A 19,138-nucleotide genomic window follows, 5' to 3' on the forward strand; every position below is an offset into this window, starting at 1 on the left:
TCAGCCCCAGGAAGGTTCTTGAGTACAGTTAGAAATTCATACCTAAGAACATTGCGTTGGTCACTGGGGCAAGGGCAGGACACACAAGGAGTTGATGAAGTGTGAAAACACTGTCTAATCATGACAGTGCTTTCCAAAGGCTAGTTTTTGCTTTATATTATTGATTCAGCCTAAAATAGTCTGGGGCCTTTTCATGATAGTCCCATCCAGTTCTCAGAATTCGGCAGTGTTCTTGGAACCTGAAGTGGCGACGGCTCTGAGGAAGGTTCTCCTTTGGTGCCTGATTTGCTCAGAGCTGTGAGGCAAGAATGTGGAAAGGAAGATTAGATGTGTTGGAAGGAGGTGGCAATTTCCAGGAATTCTGTCTCTAAGCAGATGTGAGAAATAGCTGGGCAGCTGGCTGTATGATTGTCTTCCCTGGGACCTACATGGACCTTCTAGTGGGCAGCTTCAGAAGGGCACATGGGCCGTAGAAACACCAGAGTCAGCTTCTGTGGCTTTCAGTGTGGTCCCTCAACCATTGCAAAGGATATATCATTGGGGGCGACCTTCTGTTTCTCTGCTACCTTTTTTTTAATGCAAAATCAGTATGTCATGAACATTGCAGAAAAATCTTTAAAAGACCTACAAAAATCTTACCACTTAACACAAAATTATTTTTATCTTTGAATAATTTTTGTTTATCCATTTTATATGGACATGATCTTAGGCGTATAAAATGTATGTCTGAAACTGTACTTTCCATTGCAAATTGGAATCCATTAAAACAAATGCTCATACTGAAATTGTCATTTTCAGCACATGGGCCCCCTCCTAGTTATTCACCAAAGCAAAGACTTCTTTGCTTTGTGGGGGTGTCAGAGTCCATTGGGAAGGAGTTGGGGGTGGAGGGCTTGAGGCCTATGCTCTGTGCTGGCTTTGCAGCCATGAATGGAGCATTTCTGGAGAGGCAGGGTTAACGCTGACTCCTGGACTTGAACGTTTTTGTCCTCAGGTCGATCCTGACTGGGCTGTTCCCTCCCACCTCGGGCACCGCCTACATCCTGGGGAAGGACATTCGCTCTGAGATGAATACCATCCGGCAGAACCTGGGGGTCTGCCCCCAGCACAATGTGCTGTTTGACATGTAAGTGCCAGCAGCACACGGAGGGGAGAACCTCTCTGGGTGTGTCATGAGTTGTGGGCGAAGGAGGACCTAAGCATCTTATGTTCTTTGGTCGTGGCCTTGCCTGGACACTTTGAGACCTAGTTGTCTTTCGATTTTAGGGAAAGGAGGAGGTAAAGTGTTGGACGGGAGATGTTACATCAATGCAGCCAAGTGGGCGGGGGCTTGGGAAATGGTGCTGTCCATTACTGTCATTCTGGAGGGTCAATGGCCCCATCCTTTCTCCTGCCACAGCCCTCCCTGGTGCTGGGTTGCCCCACCAACAAGTAAGAGGCCCCCAGGGAGCCCTTGTGGTGGAGCAGAGGGAGACCTGATCTCCGTAACCTTGGCCAACCGCTCTATCCTTCTGGGCCCCAATTTCCTTTTATGTAAAGTGAGCAGCTCACACTCATGTCCCACGCAGGGATCTCCCTTCTCTCAGGGTTGAGGTCCTTTGAAGTTCAGGGGGCAGCTTCTTGGTTGATGGGCTTTCAGAGCAGGCCCTTGGAGGACCTGCAGTGGCCTGATGCACAGTGGCTGGACCTGCCAGGAAGGGTTGGAAGTGACCTGTCATCTCAGCTTCGGCTCACTGATGTTCTCCCTTGAATTCTCCCTGAAGATTATTTTTCAGTTGATACAGCTCAAAAAGGATGGGGAGGAACCGTGTACCCATTCTCTCTGTCCTGGGTCAGGAGGCACTGTATTTGGGTGCACCCTGCAGGGCCCAGAGCTGAGCTGCCCCTCTGTCCCCAGGCTGACTGTCGAAGAGCACATCTGGTTCTATGCCCGCCTGAAAGGGCTCTCAGAGAAGTTTGTGAAAGCGGACATGGAGCAGATGGCCCTGGATGTTGGTTTGCCACCCAGCAAACTGAAAAGCAAAACGAATCAGCTGTCAGGTGAGGCTAAGAGCTGCCTTCCCTGCCCTCTCCCTCCCACTTACATACGCATGCGCACACACACATGCATGCGCGCACATGCACACGTACACACACACTTGCACATACGCGCACACACATGCACACACGTGCGTGCACACGTGCACACATACTGAAAACTGTTCTCCCCGAGTCCTCTGCTGGAGGTGGGTCAGAAACATGTCCTTGGCCTGTCCCCAGATGGTCTGGGCGGCTCCATTCTTCTCTGGCCTCTTCTGCCTTCGCTCACTGTGGATCCTCAGCCTCCCTCTCTCTCTCTTACAGGTGGAATGCAGAGAAAGCTGTCCGTGGCCTTGGCCTTTGTTGGGGGATCCAAGGTGGTTATTCTGGACGAGCCCACGGCCGGCGTGGACCCTTACTCCCGCCGGGGAATATGGGAGCTCCTGCTGAAATACCGACAAGGTAAACGATGTGTGTTTATTCTGTGTCGTGGGCTGGGATGGAGGAGGGAGGGCAGACTCGAGAAGTGTGGCCGTAGCTAATGGTTCTTGCTAGAGCAACAGAATGGCTCCTCCAGGAAAATGCGGAACTCGTTTTCTTAAAGCTCTGTGTGCCCCGTGTGGAGGTGGGAGGCCTGGTTTACAAGACGCCTAAAGTTTATGCTTCCTGACCTAGGGGCCTGAAAGAAGAAGGGAGATGGATATAAAGGGCAGCTCCTCTGGGCTCCCACAGCCCCCAGCACCATCTCTAGCAAAAAACTTTTCCGTATGTCTTATAACCATGTCCCCTATCTACTGAGGTTCCTGAGAGCAGAGGCTGTGTCTTCATTTATCTATGTCTTTAACATGATGCATTAAATTTATGGTTGTTGAAAAAGCCAGTGAATAAATGAGTGGGTGGGGGAGGTGCAGGGCATGATTGGCAGTCTGCTTAGAGCTCTAGGAGGTATATAAGGTTACCGGCTTATGGTAACAGTGAGGAGCACACGCTTTGGAACCAGCTCTGGCTGGCCCTGAGGCCTAGGAAAAGTCATTTAACTCGCCTCAGTTTCCTCACCTGTAATAATAGTAGGGAGAACGCATGGTGACCACCTGGCGTACTGCCTGGCAGGTAGGCGTTCCCATGTGTTCCTGTGTTGTTGTTTTTTATGAGGATGCAGTAGCTACACTCACAGCTTTGCCATCGAGGGGGTCCTGGCTCCTCAGGCTTCTAGGACTTTCTCCCACGCTTGCCCCTGCTGATACTTCTTTAGTTCTAGCCACTGCAGTCGGTGAGAATTGACAGGCCTCACTGCCGGTGTCCTTGCGTTTGTGCTGGCAGGCCGCACCATCATTCTCTCCACACACCACATGGATGAGGCGGACATCCTGGGCGACAGGATCGCCATCATCTCCCACGGGAAGCTCTGCTGCGTGGGCTCCTCCCTGTTTCTGAAGAACCAGATGGGAACAGGCTACTACCTGACCCTGGTCAAGAAGGACGTGGAATCCTCCCTCAGTTCCTGCAGAAACAGCAGCAGCACTGTGTCATACCTGAAGAAGGTGAGTTGTCTCCGTGCTAGGCTGGTGCTGGGTCCGGGGAGTCAGGATTTAGCGGCTGTGGATGGCCCATCTGCCTCCACCCCGCTCCACCACGTTGACGCCTCCCTCTCTCTGCCCCGCAGTATCTTTGGAATCACGTCAGGCCATATAAGCGGAAGTCTCAGGAGACTTCTGGTCCCTTCATAGTGAATTCTGTCAAATCCCATTTGCTTTCTCCTGTGGAAGCATAGGATGAGTGAGGGAGGAGGTCTTTAGAGGACCTGATCATGTTGAAGACAAGAGACTTGCTGAGGGTGAAGAGCCTGGGCTGCAGGATGCCCTGCTCTTCCTGTTCATCACCCTGCAGTCTCGTTGGCCTCACCTTTTAAACTGCAAAGCAGCCAGCCAACATTTATTGAGCACTGGTTTCATGCCAGACACACTCTAGCAGACTCCAGGCATAGAAGAAAATAATGATGAGAATGAATTCTTCATAGCATTTGTTGTTACTTTGTACGTCTTTTAAAAACATCATCTCAAAGTGGAAAGTAACCCTGGGAAGAAGACATAGTAATACTGTCTCCAATGAGGGAAGTGAGGCTTGTAGTGACCTGGTAGTTTATTCAAGTTCACTCAGCAGGTAAATAATGGAGGTGGGACCAGAACCCAAAAACCAGGTGTGTTTTCCTCTGTACCACATGCCTGAGGTTCATTTGTGTTGAAACCAGTGGCATGTTTACATCCCAACCTTGAGCTCCCTTCCACTTACTTACCTTTTCACTAGTACCTGGTTACCCCAAGTGTGGTCTGAGGACCAGCCGCATGGGGTTCACCTGGGAGCTTACTAGAAATGCAGAAACTTGGGCCCACCTCAGACCCTCTCAGAATCTGCATTTTAACAAGGTGGCCTGGTAATGAGACACGCATGAAAGCTTGAGAAGCCCTAACTAGCCAGGTGAATCCCATGCCTCAGTGCCTGCTCGTGGCATCCACTGGCAGGCCACAGTTCTGCCGGTGGCGCCGCTTCCCCATTTCCCACCTGCAGGAGGTGCGGCCATCCCCACGGCACACACGTCAGACAGTGGCCTCGGGAGCCCTCTCAGGAGAGGCCTTTTGCTCTAGTTCACACAGCAGAGCCTCTCATAAACCCTCCCTGGCGAAGGTGGTGGTGGCTGTGCCTCGCTTGGTCCCTGACCCATTCTCACCTCCTTCTTTGCCATCAGGAGGACAGTGTTTCTCAGAGCAGTTCTGATGCTGGCCTGGGCAGCGACCATGAAAGTGACACGCTGACCATCGGTAAGGATTCTGGGGTTTCTTATTCAGGTGGTGCCTGAGCTTCCCCCAGCTGGGCAGAGTGGAGGCAGAGGAGGAGAGGTGCAGAGGCTGGTGGCGCTGACTCAAGGTTTGCTGCTGGGCTGGGGCTGGGCGGCTGTGGGCAAGGGTGCAGCTTGGTGGCGGATTGGCCTAACGCTTGCTGGGAAGCCTGGGCTTGGGCTGGGAGCTGACAGGGCAGTGTGCCAGAGAGCTGAGACGATTGGGGCTGAGGGGATCCCTTAGGTGAGGGGTGGATCTAGCTGGACACCGGAAACCAGGGGTGCGGAGCTAAGGGCCAAGCCAGTGGGGAGGGACTAGAGCTCAGGAGGGTGGAAGCCTAGGAGATCAAGAAGGGTGTGTAGGAGGCCAGTGTCACCAGTAGCCTTTATGGAACAGAAGCCTTTACCACAGCCATCTCTGCCCAGTCCTGAGAGCCGACATTTTCCAGGAAGACGTCTCCTTTCATAATGAGCCTTCTAGAAGGAGCCTTTAAAGGTTAGGGAAGGGTGAAGAAGCTTTTAAAGTCTGTTTAGTCACATTTTCCATTGAGTCCTAGAGCGTAGGCAGTAGAAACCAGGCTTTCAACCCCAGAGTCATCCATCCATCCATCCATCCATCCATCCATCCATCCATCCATCCATCCATCCATCCATCCATCCGCCTGCCCACCATGCACTGAGCAGCTACACTGTACCTGGTTTTGGTGATACAAAGACATGGTTCTTGTCCCCAGGAACTCTCAGGCCAGAGATGAACATGTAGGATGACTTAAGTGTATGGTCAGTGGGCTTCTGAGGCGTAGGCAGGGTGGAAGGCAGGGAATGGCTGGCCCTCAGCGTGGGGCCTCCACGCCGGCTGAGCCATCTTTGTGCTCTGGTCCCCACAGATGTCTCTGCCATCTCCAACCTCATCCGGAAGCACGTGGCTGCGGCCCGGCTGGTGGAGGACATCGGGCACGAGCTGACCTATGTGCTGCCCTATGAAGCTGCCAAAGAGGGGGCCTTCGTGGAACTGTTCCACGAGATTGACGACCGGCTCTCAGACCTGGGCATCTCCAGCTACGGCATCTCGGAGACCACCCTGGAAGAAGTGAGTTAAGGGACTGACTGTGAGAACATAACGGGACCAGCAGTCCAAGGCCAGACATGCAGCCTGCATTTCCACTGGCAATAGGATCACCAGGGACCTGGTCACTGAGTCCTTAGGTTGCCGGCACCTGGGTAATGTCAGTCCCAGTTAACCCTTTAAGATTATAGTGGGAGATAGTGGGAAAGAAGTATTAGGATTGCTTCCCGGTGTGGCTGTGTTACAGCCATGCATAGGACGTGGCCAGCGTTGATGGAAAAATCTATTTGTGCCAAGTGCTAAGCTTGGTGTCTTTTTAAAAAAAATCATTATAGCTTTATTTAATCCTCCTAACAATATGAGAAAGTGGACACTCAGGGATGCTAAGCCAGGATTTGAATTGGGTTTTGGGCTTCAGAGCTCATGGCTCTCTTTAGAGACACAAATCACAGGCCTTGAGGCTGGAAGGGATATAAAGGTGGTCTGGCCCCATGGTCCCCAAGCTTGACTGTGCAGCAGGATCATCTGGGGATATTATTGACAATCAGAATTCCAAGGCTCAGCTTCAGGGTCTTGGGATCAGAATTTCTTGATGTCTGTGCTTTTGTTGCATGCTTCCTGGGGTGTGGTCTGTAGATCAGAGTTTGGAAATCATTGGCCAAGTTCAGATTCTCTTCTGGTGTTTGAATCCCTGCCACAGCATTTTTAGTGATGGGGAATCCATTGTCCTCTTTGATAATGTATCACGGTGCTGGCCCACTGAAAGGCAGGGCCATGCACCCAGAAGAAGCCACTTGGCGCATTCTCTGTCCGTTTGGAACAAATTTCTTCGGCTGCGGTGCCCTAACACCATAGCTTTAATGTGAAAACAATTGTCTGGGTTGATAGTCCCACGACTGAAGATATGGCCTTTGGTTAAAAAACGGCTTCTCTCCCAAGTGCCACTGACAGAGTGGTGTTGATAAACGAAGCTTCTACTTTTTGTCTTTGGGGCCTCGCATACTATTTGATAATGCAATCATCATGGCAGTGGTGGCTGCTGTCACAGCATGGTGTTATGATGTTCTCAATTACTCTTGTTTTTCAGATATTTCTCAAAGTGGCTGAAGAGAGTGGAGTGGATGCTGAGACCTCAGGTAACCCTCCCAGGGGCTGCACATGTTGGGCTGTTTCAGCTCACTGGTATAAGGCCTTTCCCTTTGAATTGTCTTATCACCTTCTTATTTTTAGTGTATAAGTTTGTTACAGATAGGGAGAGTTCATTTTATTGTAAATAAAATGTGGGCATTCCTTCTCTTTGCCTTCAGATGGCACTCTGCCGGCAAGGCGAAACCGACGCGCCTTCGGGGACAGGCAGAGCTGCCTTCGCCCGTTCACTGAAGACGATGCTGTTGATCCAAACGATTCCGACATAGACCCAGGTCCGTTTGGGCAAGATCTGTGTTCATAGCTTGAAAGTCACTTTCCCTCTTACGTTCTTCTCTGGGGTTATCTTTTGTTGGCCTTGAACCAGGATGGTAGATGGTCTGCAGGGTCCAAAGGAAAGTGAGAAAATGAGAAAAGCCACTTTCCCTTTTCCAGTGTTGCGCATGCCATCAGCCCTGAAAGAGAGAGCCCATCCTCATCAGTGCCTTCCCTTGAGGTCTTTCTCTCAAGATACACATCTGAAGACGGTCCCTCAATCCTCTGGATCCATTCATTATCTTTTTTGTGGAGTCCCAGTTACTTGCATACCTTAGGCGTTTAATTGTTGAATAAATATTCTTCGAATGGATGGATGATTTTGCAAGAGCCAGAGAGGTGAATTTGCTTTTACACTTAACTGTACCCTTAGACTTAGATCTTTTGGATGAGTGTGTCTCCCTGCGTGTCTGACTGGGATAGAGGAAGGGAGGCAAGAAATCAAGCAAATACTGGTAAGACGTCAAAGCACTGCAGTTAGGAATCACTTGTTAAAGGTGAGGATTTCTACAGGATTTTCAGGAATGGAAACCTTTTTGGCTCTCCCTGCTCATGTGAGTGTGTGGCTCTCCTGTTCTCCCTGACTTCAGACACTGTCTGCACTTAGATCACTGGAGTGTGTCTACCTTTTACCAAAAGTATAATAGATGGGAGTCAAATTGCCACTGTGTGTTCTCAAGTGTCAGCCTATGTACATGGCCTGTTTCATAGAGTGTTCTGTAAGTAATTGAGGATGACCTGATTCATCTGAACGGCTGGATGTAGCACCCAGTCATGTGTGAACACATCTCTTCAGCTGTCTCGGGCACCTTCACTCTGTGCTCTCATCAGACAAGAACTGAAAGGCAGAGCCCGCTGTGGTTGCACAACTGGAGTCCTAACACTTTCTTAGACATGAAGGCCCTTTGCTCCTAAGATACTTTTACCTTCAAACTCAACCTCCAAGATAGTTGCTGAAGGTGATGGAGGGAGGAGCGTGGTGATGAAAGTGCTTAAGATAAGAGGTGACCTTCAGTGCTGGCTTCTTGCAGAATCCAGAGAAACGGACCTGCTCAGCGGGATGGATGGCAAAGGCTCCTACCAGGTGAAGGGCTGGAAGCTCACACAGCAACAGTTTGTGGCCCTTTTGTGGAAGAGGCTGCTGATTGCCAGACGGAGTCGGAAGGGATTCTTTGCTCAGGTGAGAAGTGCTGTTCCAGGCCAAGGACTTGGGCTTCATGGGTGGGCTGCAGGCTTCCTGACCCGTGAAGGCAGGTTAGCATCATGGTTGTGAGATGGATGCTGGAGCCAGATTATCTGTATTTCAATTCTGCTTCTTGCCACTCATGCATCTGCTGGCAATCTCTGTGCCTCAATCTCCTCATCTGTAAAATGGGGATAATAATAGTACCTGTGACATATGGTTGTTATGAAAATTAAAATGAGAAAGTGCTCAGAATGGACCTCACATTAGTAATTACTGTGTGTGTGTGTATGTGTATTATAGAGGAGAGCATGGCAAGTACAAAGTTTAGAAAAAACCCACTGGGCAAATCTTTCATAACTCGAGTGATAATATAATCAGATGCACTTCACATATCAACTTGTTGGAAACTTGGCTTTTCTCTAAGTCATGTTTAACTGCAAACTGACAGAAAAGATAACCAAAGAGGTTAGAAAATGCTGACAGAGGGGACCTGTTACACCGTTGTCAGCATGTCAGCATTTGCACGCTAACTCCCTTGGTTAGAGGGGATAAATTATTCCTCTAGAAAATCAAGAAGTATAGAGGAAGAGTCTGCAGAGATTCCTCCTTGCAGACTGGGGGGTAATGCAACGAATCTGAATCTGGAGCATCCAGGCCTGGATTTGAATTCTGATTCTGCCTTGTAAACTTGGGCAAGTTACTTAGTGTCTCTGAGCCTCAGTTACCTGTTTGTCGATTGGTGGTAATGACACTACTACTTAGGGTTGTAATGGTCATTAAGTGAGATAATTCTCTCTATAGTACTTTTCCATGGAATTACTCAGTGAAAATTTCAACATTGAAACCCCGGAACATTAGAACCAGGGGTATCATTTGAATCTTTAAGCGTTTGTGTGTTTTTTTGAGGATAAATTTCTCAGGAATACGTGGAAGGAGTTAGAGTTTACTTATAAAGTATGTATAAGTCATTGTTTTCGGAGAAGGTATGGGTGTAAAGTTCGAGGTGATTTAATAAGGATTTAGATAATTACACTTTTTTTTTGAGGCCATGGTGGAGACAATAGCTGCTGTTCCCCTTCAATGGAGACATTGCTGTAGAGTGGCTTTATCACAGTGTGGGTCTGAATGAGTCAGCTCGTCTCAGTCTGCAGATAATAAATGAGAAAACTGAGACCAGAGGGGGGAGTGACTTCTCATGGATACACTTATAGAGACAGAACCAACTTCGGGTCCTCTGGCTTCCAGTCCTTCCTCTGCGCTGAGCAGGGCTCATGGCCCAGCGAGGTCTTTCTCAGGTTTTCAGGGGGAGGTGGGTAGGACCTGGTGTTCCAAGTCACCCTGACATGTGACCGCTGTTTACTCAGTTCAATGCCTCTGCCAGGTGGCCATAGCTTCTGGCCTTGTGCTTCCAGCTTCCAGAAATGCCCTGGAGGGAAGAGGTTGATTTCCAGGCTCCATGCTTCCAACCTGCCAAAGGGCCTTGGTGGAGTTTGGCCATAGGCCTTGTATTTCTCACCTGCATGCTGGCTGGTCTGGGAGACTTGTCCCATGGCTGCCTTTCTTTTTTTTCTTTTTTTTAAATATATCTTTATTGATTTCAGAGAGAGGAAAGGAGAGGGAGAGAGAGAGATAGAAACATCAATGATGAGAGAGTCATTGATCGAGCCCGCAACCCGGGCATGTGCCTTGACCAGGAATCGAACCCCAATCGCCTGGATCCTAGGTTGACGCTCAACCACTGAGCCACGCCCGGCCGGGCCCATGGCTGCCTTTCTAACACTTGTCTTTCTGTGATTTCCCTCCCCGCCTCTCCTCCCTGGTTATAGATTGTCCTGCCAGCTGTGTTCGTCTGCATTGCCCTGGTGTTCAGCTTGATTGTGCCACCCTTTGGCAAGTACCCCAGCCTGGAACTTCAGCCCTGGATGTACAATGAACAGTACACATTTGTCAGGTATGTGTTTGCCTTCTATACTCAAGGAGAGAAGGGAGCTGATGGACTCAAGAATCACACAGCAGAATGGATTTTACCAGCTGTGGCTGAAGCCCCTACACAACCTAATATTATATGCCAAGAATGGCAGTAAACAGAACCTGAGGGAACAGGCCAGTCAGACCCCTGTTGCCACATCTGAGCGCCTTTCCTCTCTACTGCTGTTGTCAGGAACAGGCACAAGTGTTTTATGTAAATAATCTGCCCTTGCAAAAAATCTACGATTGAGCTATACTATATCTGGGTTTTCATAGCTGTGTTCTAATTTTGTGGTTTAACGCAGGGCTTCCAGACACTGTCAACGCTCTTGGTTTTTTTGCACGGTACAGTGCATATATTTATTATCTAGTCTTTTATGTTCTAGATAGTAGCAAATGTTTGTGCTTTGCACAAAAATATCAGCTACTCTATAACAATCCAGTGCTTCAAACAAAAAGACAAAGGAATTTCTCCATTTCATTACACAGGAGTTTTCTTTGGTCCTGTAGTATTTGTAGACTTTTAACTCTGGGAAATGTTTCAGTGACGTAAAAGAGAAGCTATGTATATAAAACAAAAACAAAACAAATAAACATGTGAATTGGCCTCTTTTTCTCCAACCCCACATTTCTTCCTATTTATTCTTTCCTTCCCTAGCTGCTGCCCCTATTGCCCAGGGCCATGGAGCATGGGCTTGCTTTGTGTTTGTAACCTGAGCCCATTATTGTTTGTGAGTTCCAGTTGTCCATACAAACATTCAGCCAATAAAGTCCGCCTGCCCTTTCCTAGAGTAATATCCTGGCTGTCTATGTCTAATGGGTCATCGTGGAAGTATTTTTGAAATACTGATCCTTAATGAATTCATTTACTTCATGTTAAAACATGTATGTCAATGTGTATAATTATGTGTATGTATGTGTATACATGTGCGTGCACACACATACACCTCTGTACATGTAACTTATTTACACAAGCTCCACTTTGGAGTCTGTATGTTACCATGATAGCAAATATATGGGCTGAATCTCAGCTCCTCATGGGTGGGTTCTGTTTAATTCATTTCTGTTTTAAGAGCTTGGCACACAGGAAGTACTTAATAAAGCATTTATTTTTTAATAACATTTCCTCCTTCAAATTTATGGTTTTAATGAATTGCTGAGCTGGCTGCCTCTTCTGTACCCCCAGTAATGACGCTCCTGAGGACACAGGCACCCAGGAACTCTTGAATGCCCTCACCAGAGAACCCGGCTTCGGGACCCGATGTATGGAAGGAAACCCAATCCCGTGAGTGCCCTTCAGCTATGGGACCTCTGCACTGGCTTCTTGCGCTTGCCGCCTGGTTTGGTCTCTAGTACACTGCATTTATCAGTTGAATGCCACACTGCAACTACCTTCATTTGCCCTTTGAACCATTTTTTTATGTTTAAAAAGCTGATATAGTAATCTGATAAGACCACCTAGGAGCAAACGTAACAGACTAGGAGAATATTCTAATGTCCAGCAAAGCAAGTTACTAACGACATTTGTTTACTGCTTTAGAAATTAATATTAATTTAAATAGCACTTTATACCTCTCACATGCTTTTTCCTTCCTCCTTCCCCCCAACTCCTGTACCTAAGTACAGAGATAGGCTGCCATGATATATAACCTGCAGTTTTGTTTATCAACTTCTTTACTGTAACAGCCTGAAAAGATGACAGTTTCTATAAAAATAGATATTTTCTTCTTTTAAAAAGAGTTGCATACTTTTATTGTATTCCCCTTCAAAATCTTAAAAAAAAGGAGACAGTGTATAAATAGGTTCAGTTAAAGGGCCATAGATGAAGTAGGTGTGCGGGGCAGGTATGTCCAGAGGCGGCTGTGAGAAGACGGTGGAGAGCGGTGAGCTGAGGGGCCCAGCGAGGGTAGAGGTGAGTCCGAGTTTCCAGGCCCAGGCAGCATTTGCACTTGAGGTGGTTAACCACAAACGGAGGAGTTATGGAGAGTGTAGGAAGGTGCAGAAAAACTGGGAAAGGGATAACAAATTCCAGGTTTAAAGGGAAGATACAGACCCTGCCAGTCATGAGCGTGATTCCTGTGCGTGCAGGGTTTTTAGAGCAGGTTTCTAAGTGGGTAGCGATTGTGTACTAATTGGATACTTACGTTTGCCAATACTTAACGAGTGGTAAATCCTAGCAGCCAGTATTGGTTCCTAAAGACAAGGTGACTAAGGTAGAGAAGAATGAAGAGACATCCTGTCTGGATGTCACAAGACTTTCGATGAGACTCCGCTGGAAAGCGTTGTAGGTGAGACAGAATGAGAGGAGACGGTAACGTAGTTACGGTGGACGCACCGTGTGCCAGCTGAACAGTGTGGGCGCAGACTAATGCCAGCCCGGGACGGGTCATAGGGGCCGGGTCTGGAGTGAGATCTCACCGCGGAGATGGAGAGGCAGGGCCTTGACACCACTGAACGTGTGTGTGTGGGGGGGCAGTCCGATGTGGGGGCCCCACTCCGCACACTTTCTGGTTTTTCAGAAAGTGGTGGAGCAGAGGGAAGTTTGACGGGGACACTTCCCTGGGGCATTTAACGTTGTCTCAGCCAATTGTGTGGAGTTTTTAGGATGTGAGCTTCAGGAGGGCGCTGAAACAAGTCATTCTATACTTTTACTGGTGGGGAAAATAAGCCCTGGGAGAGCAGGTGACTTGTCAGGCATGACAGCTCTGTCTTTTGTCACCTGGGGGCTGGCAAACAACCTAGCTCTTCAATGTACCCATTGCTCTCACCTCTGTTTGCCCTCAATTCTCTACTTGTTTTGAAACATAAAGTGAATCTTGACATTCTCTACCAGATCATCAGCACATTGAGCATAAGACTGAGACTCCTTTCCAGGCCAGTGTCACCTGGCTCCAGCCTCCTGTTCCTCGTAGCTCATCATATTCCAGCCACACTGCCTTCCTGCCGTTCCTTCAGCAGAAACCTCAGGGCCTTTGCACCTGCTCTTTCTGTCGCTTCTGCTTGTTATGTCCTTTCCCTACACATCTCTGCCTGGCTTGCTCTCTCTCATCGTTTATGTTCTGGCCGAAGTATGTCACCTCTTCAAGCGGCTCCTTTCTTACCAGTCACTCTTCTTTTATTTTGCGACATTTTTGCCTATTTTGTATTATTTAATCGTTATCTAACTCTGTGATGGGAACACCAACTCCACGAAGGCAGGGACTTTATCTTGTTCACGCCAGACTCTCGAATGTGCGGGAGAGTGTCTGGCACAGAGTTGATGCCCAGTGAGTATTTTTGAGTGAACACGTGGGTGAGGGATCGCCTGCTGGTGGGTTGGAGTTCAGTATATGAGCATTTGCACCCCACTGTTCTTATCCATGAAGTGAGTTCCCAGCGTACAAGTCTATGGAGGGATCAGATAATCAGACGGTGAGGAGGTCGATGCATGTCTGCGGTTCTTACTGACCCTGCCCTTGCTCGCTTCCCTTTGCAGAGACATGCCCTGCTTGGAGGGGGAGGAGGAGTGGACCACGGCCCCCGTCCCCCAGACCATCACGGACCTCTTCCAGAATGGGAACTGGACGATGGAGAACCCCTCGCCCACCTGCCAGTGCAGCAGCGACACAATCAAGAAGATGCTGCCTGTGTGTCCCCTGGGGGCAGGGGGGCTGCCTCCTCCGCAGGCGAGTCCCTCACCGGGTGTCACTGAGCAGACAGTGGTGCAGGGTGGGCGGGGGAAGGGCTGGATGATATATTGGGGGGTGTCTCTCTCAGTCTCGATCTTAGTTTTTATCATGGGGTGAAACATGTGAGTTTTGAGGGGAGGGGCTTGAATGACTTTGTTCCTTTATCTGAGGGGGCTCAGCTGGTTTCTTTATTTTGAAGAGTCAGCCTTCAGCCTGGGTTACTTGTTTGAGTTAAAACCAGAACACAACACTCTGGGCCAATGAGCTATGGAAGACACACTTGGGCCTCTGTCCCCTGAGTGTGGTGTCACTGGACGGACAGCGATAGGCCCAGCTTTATCCCAGGCTGCGCCACAGATGAGCTGGTGACCCGGGACAGGCCACTCTGAGTCCCTGGGCCTCTGAATTAGGGAGGCTGGCCTGTAATAGTTTCGTGGGTTTTGCCAAGTCTGACATTGTGAGTGTGGGATGCAGTTCTGAGCCATTTTTTCTGAGGACGGTTTCAGGATGAGGCTCGCTTGTGAAAGCCGTTCGCTGCTTTATCAGCGTCTGGGTTGCAGGGTTTCGGTTACCTCTCTTTAAAATAATAGCTAATCTATTCATCAGTATAACACCACTGAACAAAGAATTCACCAGGCATAGTCAGTGATACTGTGCCCAATAAACCTTTTGTGACTATGAAAATTAGATTTTAGAGCCTATTGTTCGGCTTGGCCTGGTTTGGATTAAGTATATGGCCAGAGCCAAGAGCAGAATGAACCAGGCTTTGGTGGTTGTCTTGGCAGTGCCTGGGCCCCGTGGGCAGTGGCTGGTCACACTTGTGGTACATGTTTGAGGGATATGTGTCAGTTTAGTCCTTGATTTGCTTTCTGTCTTAGTTCCGGTCCATAAAAACACATGTGCTTGGGTTTTTCTGTGGTAACAGAGAAAGCAGAACACCGAGGACATCCTTCAGAACCTGACGGGAAGAAACATTTCGGATTACCTGGTGAAGACATATGTGCAGATCATCGCCAAAAGGTCATTCTTTACTAAACTTGGTCCTTGCTTTATCATCACTGATCAGAGGAATTTAAGGCCTAAAAATAGTAGACCGAGTAGTAGGGGAAACATCTTATTTTGGTTTGAGGTTGTCTTGGAAGCTTAGGATGTTCTTTCAAAGTAGATGAGGTGAGAACTGTGATGAATGTTCATTTGTCAGCTTCAAGACTGAGTCTGCCTGGTTCCAGAATGAAAATAAATCTGGACTCAAATTCTCATTCTGCCGCTTACTAGCTGTTTGATCAGGGATCACCATTTATCCTTTTAAAGCCTCGGTTTGTGTAAACTGTGAAAGCAGCTCTGCTCTTAGGAGTTTGTTGTGAGGATTAAATGAACGATACATATAAATATCTCTTATGGATGGGATTCATGGCAGCCCTGGCCGTGGAGTCTTGGAAGAGCCACGTAGCTTCATGGGGCATCGCAGTGTAATGTTGACTGCTAAGCTGATGCTCAGGAAATATCCGGTTTCCTTCCCGTTGGTTTGGTCAGTTGGGCTTCTCGGGGGTTCTCTGTGACTTCAGATGACAAGGGTATGCTTGAATGACAGTTACTGTGAGTTTCCAAGAAAGTCATCCATAATGGATGCGTTACTTTGAATTTAAAAAGTTCCTGATTTGAGCACATCTTTGTCTATAAGTTGGTTTCTGAGTTGGTTTAATCCAAGGCACGAATTTCACGTACATAAGATTTTAAGAATGGGAGAAAAAAATGACATGCCGAGTAGGGCTTCTTCCCATACGCACAACCGCACGCCACGAGCCTGATCCTCGGGTTATTTCTGACCCTCTGTTGTGTCATCAGGTAGATAGTGACTCCTTTTGTGTCATCAGGAATAGGATTTGTGTTTCTTTGGACTGATTTTTGGTTTGTCTTTGGCTTCTGCAGCTTAAAGAACAAGATCTGGGTGAATGAGTTTCGGTAAGTTGGCCTCTTCCTGTGCTTTCCTCTGCTTGCCTGGACTCCCGGAGATCAGGAGGGTGGTTCTGATGCAGGCGTCTTGGGCCCCAGGAGGTTGTTACTTTCGGGGTTGCGTTGCCTTCAGTGTTCCTAATCAGTGGCGAACATTCGGCACCCCAACTGCCTCGAGGAGGCCTGAGAGATTTCTTACGATAAGGTGCGGTTTAAGGAAGCACAGTGTGTGCGGGGAATACCTACATTAGCCACACTTTGCCCCTAAGCCAGATTCCTGGGGTCCTCTTGGATGAAATAAGAAGCATCAACACAATATTTTCTCTGTATTTCCACACATGTATCCCTGTGGGATTTGATGGAACAGGTGGGACCAGGGAAGAAAAGAAGGAAGAATACTTGAAGCTGATTTAATATCTTATGGAAGATGGGCGGCCTTACGTGGCTGCCTCACAGCGTGGCTCTCGGGCGCTGCATTCTGCTGAACTCTTTGTCTTTTTCCTGAGGGCCTGGACCCACAGGACTCTGAGCAGAGCAGACTGAGGCCACTGTAGTTGTCCTCCTGCTTATAATAAACCCCCTCTAGCCTCGCTGGTCAGCGTCCTCACTCCCTGTCCTGACTTCCCGTCTGCTTGTCTTGAGACCCAAATTCAGACCTGAGCACCAGGGTGGGAGGAGCGTCTGCCTGTAATCAGGCCCCCAGATCCTTCCTACTTGGGCAGGAACCCTGAGGGTAAAGAAAGAGATTGCCCGAATCCACTGGAGAAGGCCAGGTCATCACTTTCTGAGTCTAACTCCGGCCGTGCTTTGAGTAGGCAGTTCATCTACAGGAAGCATGTAGACTCAAATGGTGCCTGCTGCTGAGGGATACTGTGCCCTGCACTCTCTCTATTTAATGTCAGGCTGTTCTTACAGGTATGGCGGCTTTTCCCTGGGCGCCAGCAATTCTCACTCGCTTCCTCCAAGTCAAGAAGTTAACGATGCCATCAGACAAATAAAGAAACACTTGAACCTGGCCAAGGTACAGTACCTATCCCAGGACGTGTCAGAAAAGGGCCCGGAGTTGCTGGTATGTGGGAGCAGGTGGCAGGTACATGCGATCACCTAGCACCTCATTGTTTAAGACTTTTGAGTCTAAAGTCATCACCCGCAGTTAGCGTCTTATGCCAGCCAAGACTGAGCCACGACTCAGTGAGCAGTCAGTATCTGAAAGTGTAGACCAGAAACAAATCTAGAGACTAAAAAGTCTCTCATAGTAACTTAAATTTATGAATTTAGCCAGTAGGTAAATAAACTTCGCATCAAAAATACTTTTCTAAAGCAATCACTGGTTAAACAGGAAATGAATCAGTTTCTTTAAGTGTTCAGCCGACTATAGGACTCAATAAACATTCATTTCTCTGTACCTGAAGTTTCTTATTTTTAAGTAAGAATTGAGCAGTCAGATGATATGGATGCTAGGATCACAGACAGCAGGGATATTCCGAGAGTCTGCTTCTCTGCTTTTGAGGCCCAGACCCCATGAGTCTGACACATCTGCATGTTGAGTGTAGTCCTGGGTCTTGGGATGTTGCAGGGGAACATTTTGAAGACTCCTCACCCCTCCAGTTATAGAGAGACATCAGAGTCTTGGGACTTTGAATCCCAGGGCTTCCCTGCGGTTCCTTAGAGACGTGTGGCTCATGGCAGCGTCCGCACTTAAGATTTCTGGTCACGTGTTTCTCAGTGGCTTCAAATTTCATTTTCCCGAACAAGGTAGCCGAGGTGCCCTTCCCAAGGTTGTCCTGTGGCTCTCGAGCCATCTCAGCTGAGGCAGGTTTCTGTTGTTCACAGGACAGCTCTTCAGACCGATTTCTCAGCAGCTTGGGAAGATTCATGACAGGACTGGACACAAAAAACAACGTCAAGGTAAAGCCCTTTGTTCTGTAGCTTCTCGACACACAATCATCCTGATGTTCCCTGCAGTACTGTTCAGCTCATGGTAGCATTGCTGGGATAGGCATGGACAGGAGCAGTCTAGTACTTTTACTAGAGTTTTACGAGGACCCATGGAATACACTGATTAAGAGAATTTGCTTTGCCACCAGACAAACCAGGCAAACTGTTGTGACCTTGACCAAATTACTTAACCTCTGTAAGCCTCAGTTTCCTAATCTCTAACATGGGGTCAGTCCCCATGGCTCTCAAAGCCGTGTGAAGATTAAACAAATTAAACATAGAAGGTAGTCGGCACCATGCCTGGCCACACTGCCAGGGCTCAGCTCAGTGGATCCCGGTTGCTGCTATTGCTTCATCATGTTCTCTGACTGTAATGTTTTGTCTCAGCATGTGGCTGGAATTTCTGGAGTTTATAGGCATGTTGTGTGTGTGTACCCACCTCCAGGAGCAGGGTTTGGGGGCATCACCTGGTCCCTCGTGTGCTTTATTTCAGGTGTGGTTCAATAACAAAGGGTGGCATGCCATCAGCTCCTTCCTGAATGTCATCAACAACGCCATTCTGCGGGCCAACCTGCAGAAGGGTGCGAACCCCAGCCAGTATGGGATCACTGCTTTCAACCACCCCCTGAATCTCACCAAGCAGCAGCTCTCAGAAGTGGCCCTGTAAGTGTGGCTCTGTGGGGCCAGGTGGGGCCAGGAGAGGGTGTTGGGGGTAACCGTGGAGCAGGGAAGGAACCGTGAAGCTGGGGGTAGAGTAACAGCTGGGGAAGCACATTAGGGTATGTCTGGGTTGGTCCAGGCTCTGGACAGAAAACGATCAGTTTAGGAGTTGGTCGGCAAGGAATAAAGTGGAACAAAGTGAATGCCACCAGGCCAGGCTCAGGCTCCCTTTAATAGTTCCATTATGACAGTGGACTCTCTCTAACCTCAGTGGAATCAGTTTTGCATTTGAATTGTCAGGTTTGGGGTGGCTTTGCTTTGTTTTGTTCTTTTTTACTTGAAAATAATCATCTTTATCCCTGAAAACATATATACGGAGAGCAGGT

General features: G+C 48.4%; 1 protein-coding gene across 1 annotated transcript in view; it reads left to right on the forward strand.

The window, feature by feature from the left end:
* Positions 1 to 19,138, forward strand: part of ABCA1 (ATP binding cassette subfamily A member 1) — a 111,026-nt gene that overhangs the window by 75,028 nt on the left and 16,860 nt on the right. The window contains exons 20-36 of the mRNA XM_081152359.1: positions 995 to 1,126; positions 1,898 to 2,040; positions 2,344 to 2,481; positions 3,340 to 3,560; positions 4,763 to 4,835; positions 5,740 to 5,942; positions 7,006 to 7,054; positions 7,226 to 7,339; positions 8,411 to 8,559; positions 10,392 to 10,516; positions 11,720 to 11,818; positions 14,009 to 14,198; positions 15,127 to 15,221; positions 16,131 to 16,163; positions 17,070 to 17,175; positions 17,988 to 18,062; positions 18,586 to 18,755. Coding sequence (XP_081008485.1) covers positions 995 to 1,126; positions 1,898 to 2,040; positions 2,344 to 2,481; positions 3,340 to 3,560; positions 4,763 to 4,835; positions 5,740 to 5,942; positions 7,006 to 7,054; positions 7,226 to 7,339; positions 8,411 to 8,559; positions 10,392 to 10,516; positions 11,720 to 11,818; positions 14,009 to 14,198; positions 15,127 to 15,221; positions 16,131 to 16,163; positions 17,070 to 17,175; positions 17,988 to 18,062; positions 18,586 to 18,755 — 2,115 coding nt within the window. The remainder of the gene's footprint in view (positions 1 to 994; positions 1,127 to 1,897; positions 2,041 to 2,343; positions 2,482 to 3,339; positions 3,561 to 4,762; positions 4,836 to 5,739; positions 5,943 to 7,005; positions 7,055 to 7,225; positions 7,340 to 8,410; positions 8,560 to 10,391; positions 10,517 to 11,719; positions 11,819 to 14,008; positions 14,199 to 15,126; positions 15,222 to 16,130; positions 16,164 to 17,069; positions 17,176 to 17,987; positions 18,063 to 18,585; positions 18,756 to 19,138) is intronic.

Source organism: Miniopterus schreibersii, assembly GCF_964146895.1.
Source record: "Miniopterus schreibersii genome assembly, chromosome: 11".
NCBI lineage: Eukaryota > Metazoa > Chordata > Mammalia > Chiroptera > Miniopteridae > Miniopterus > Miniopterus schreibersii.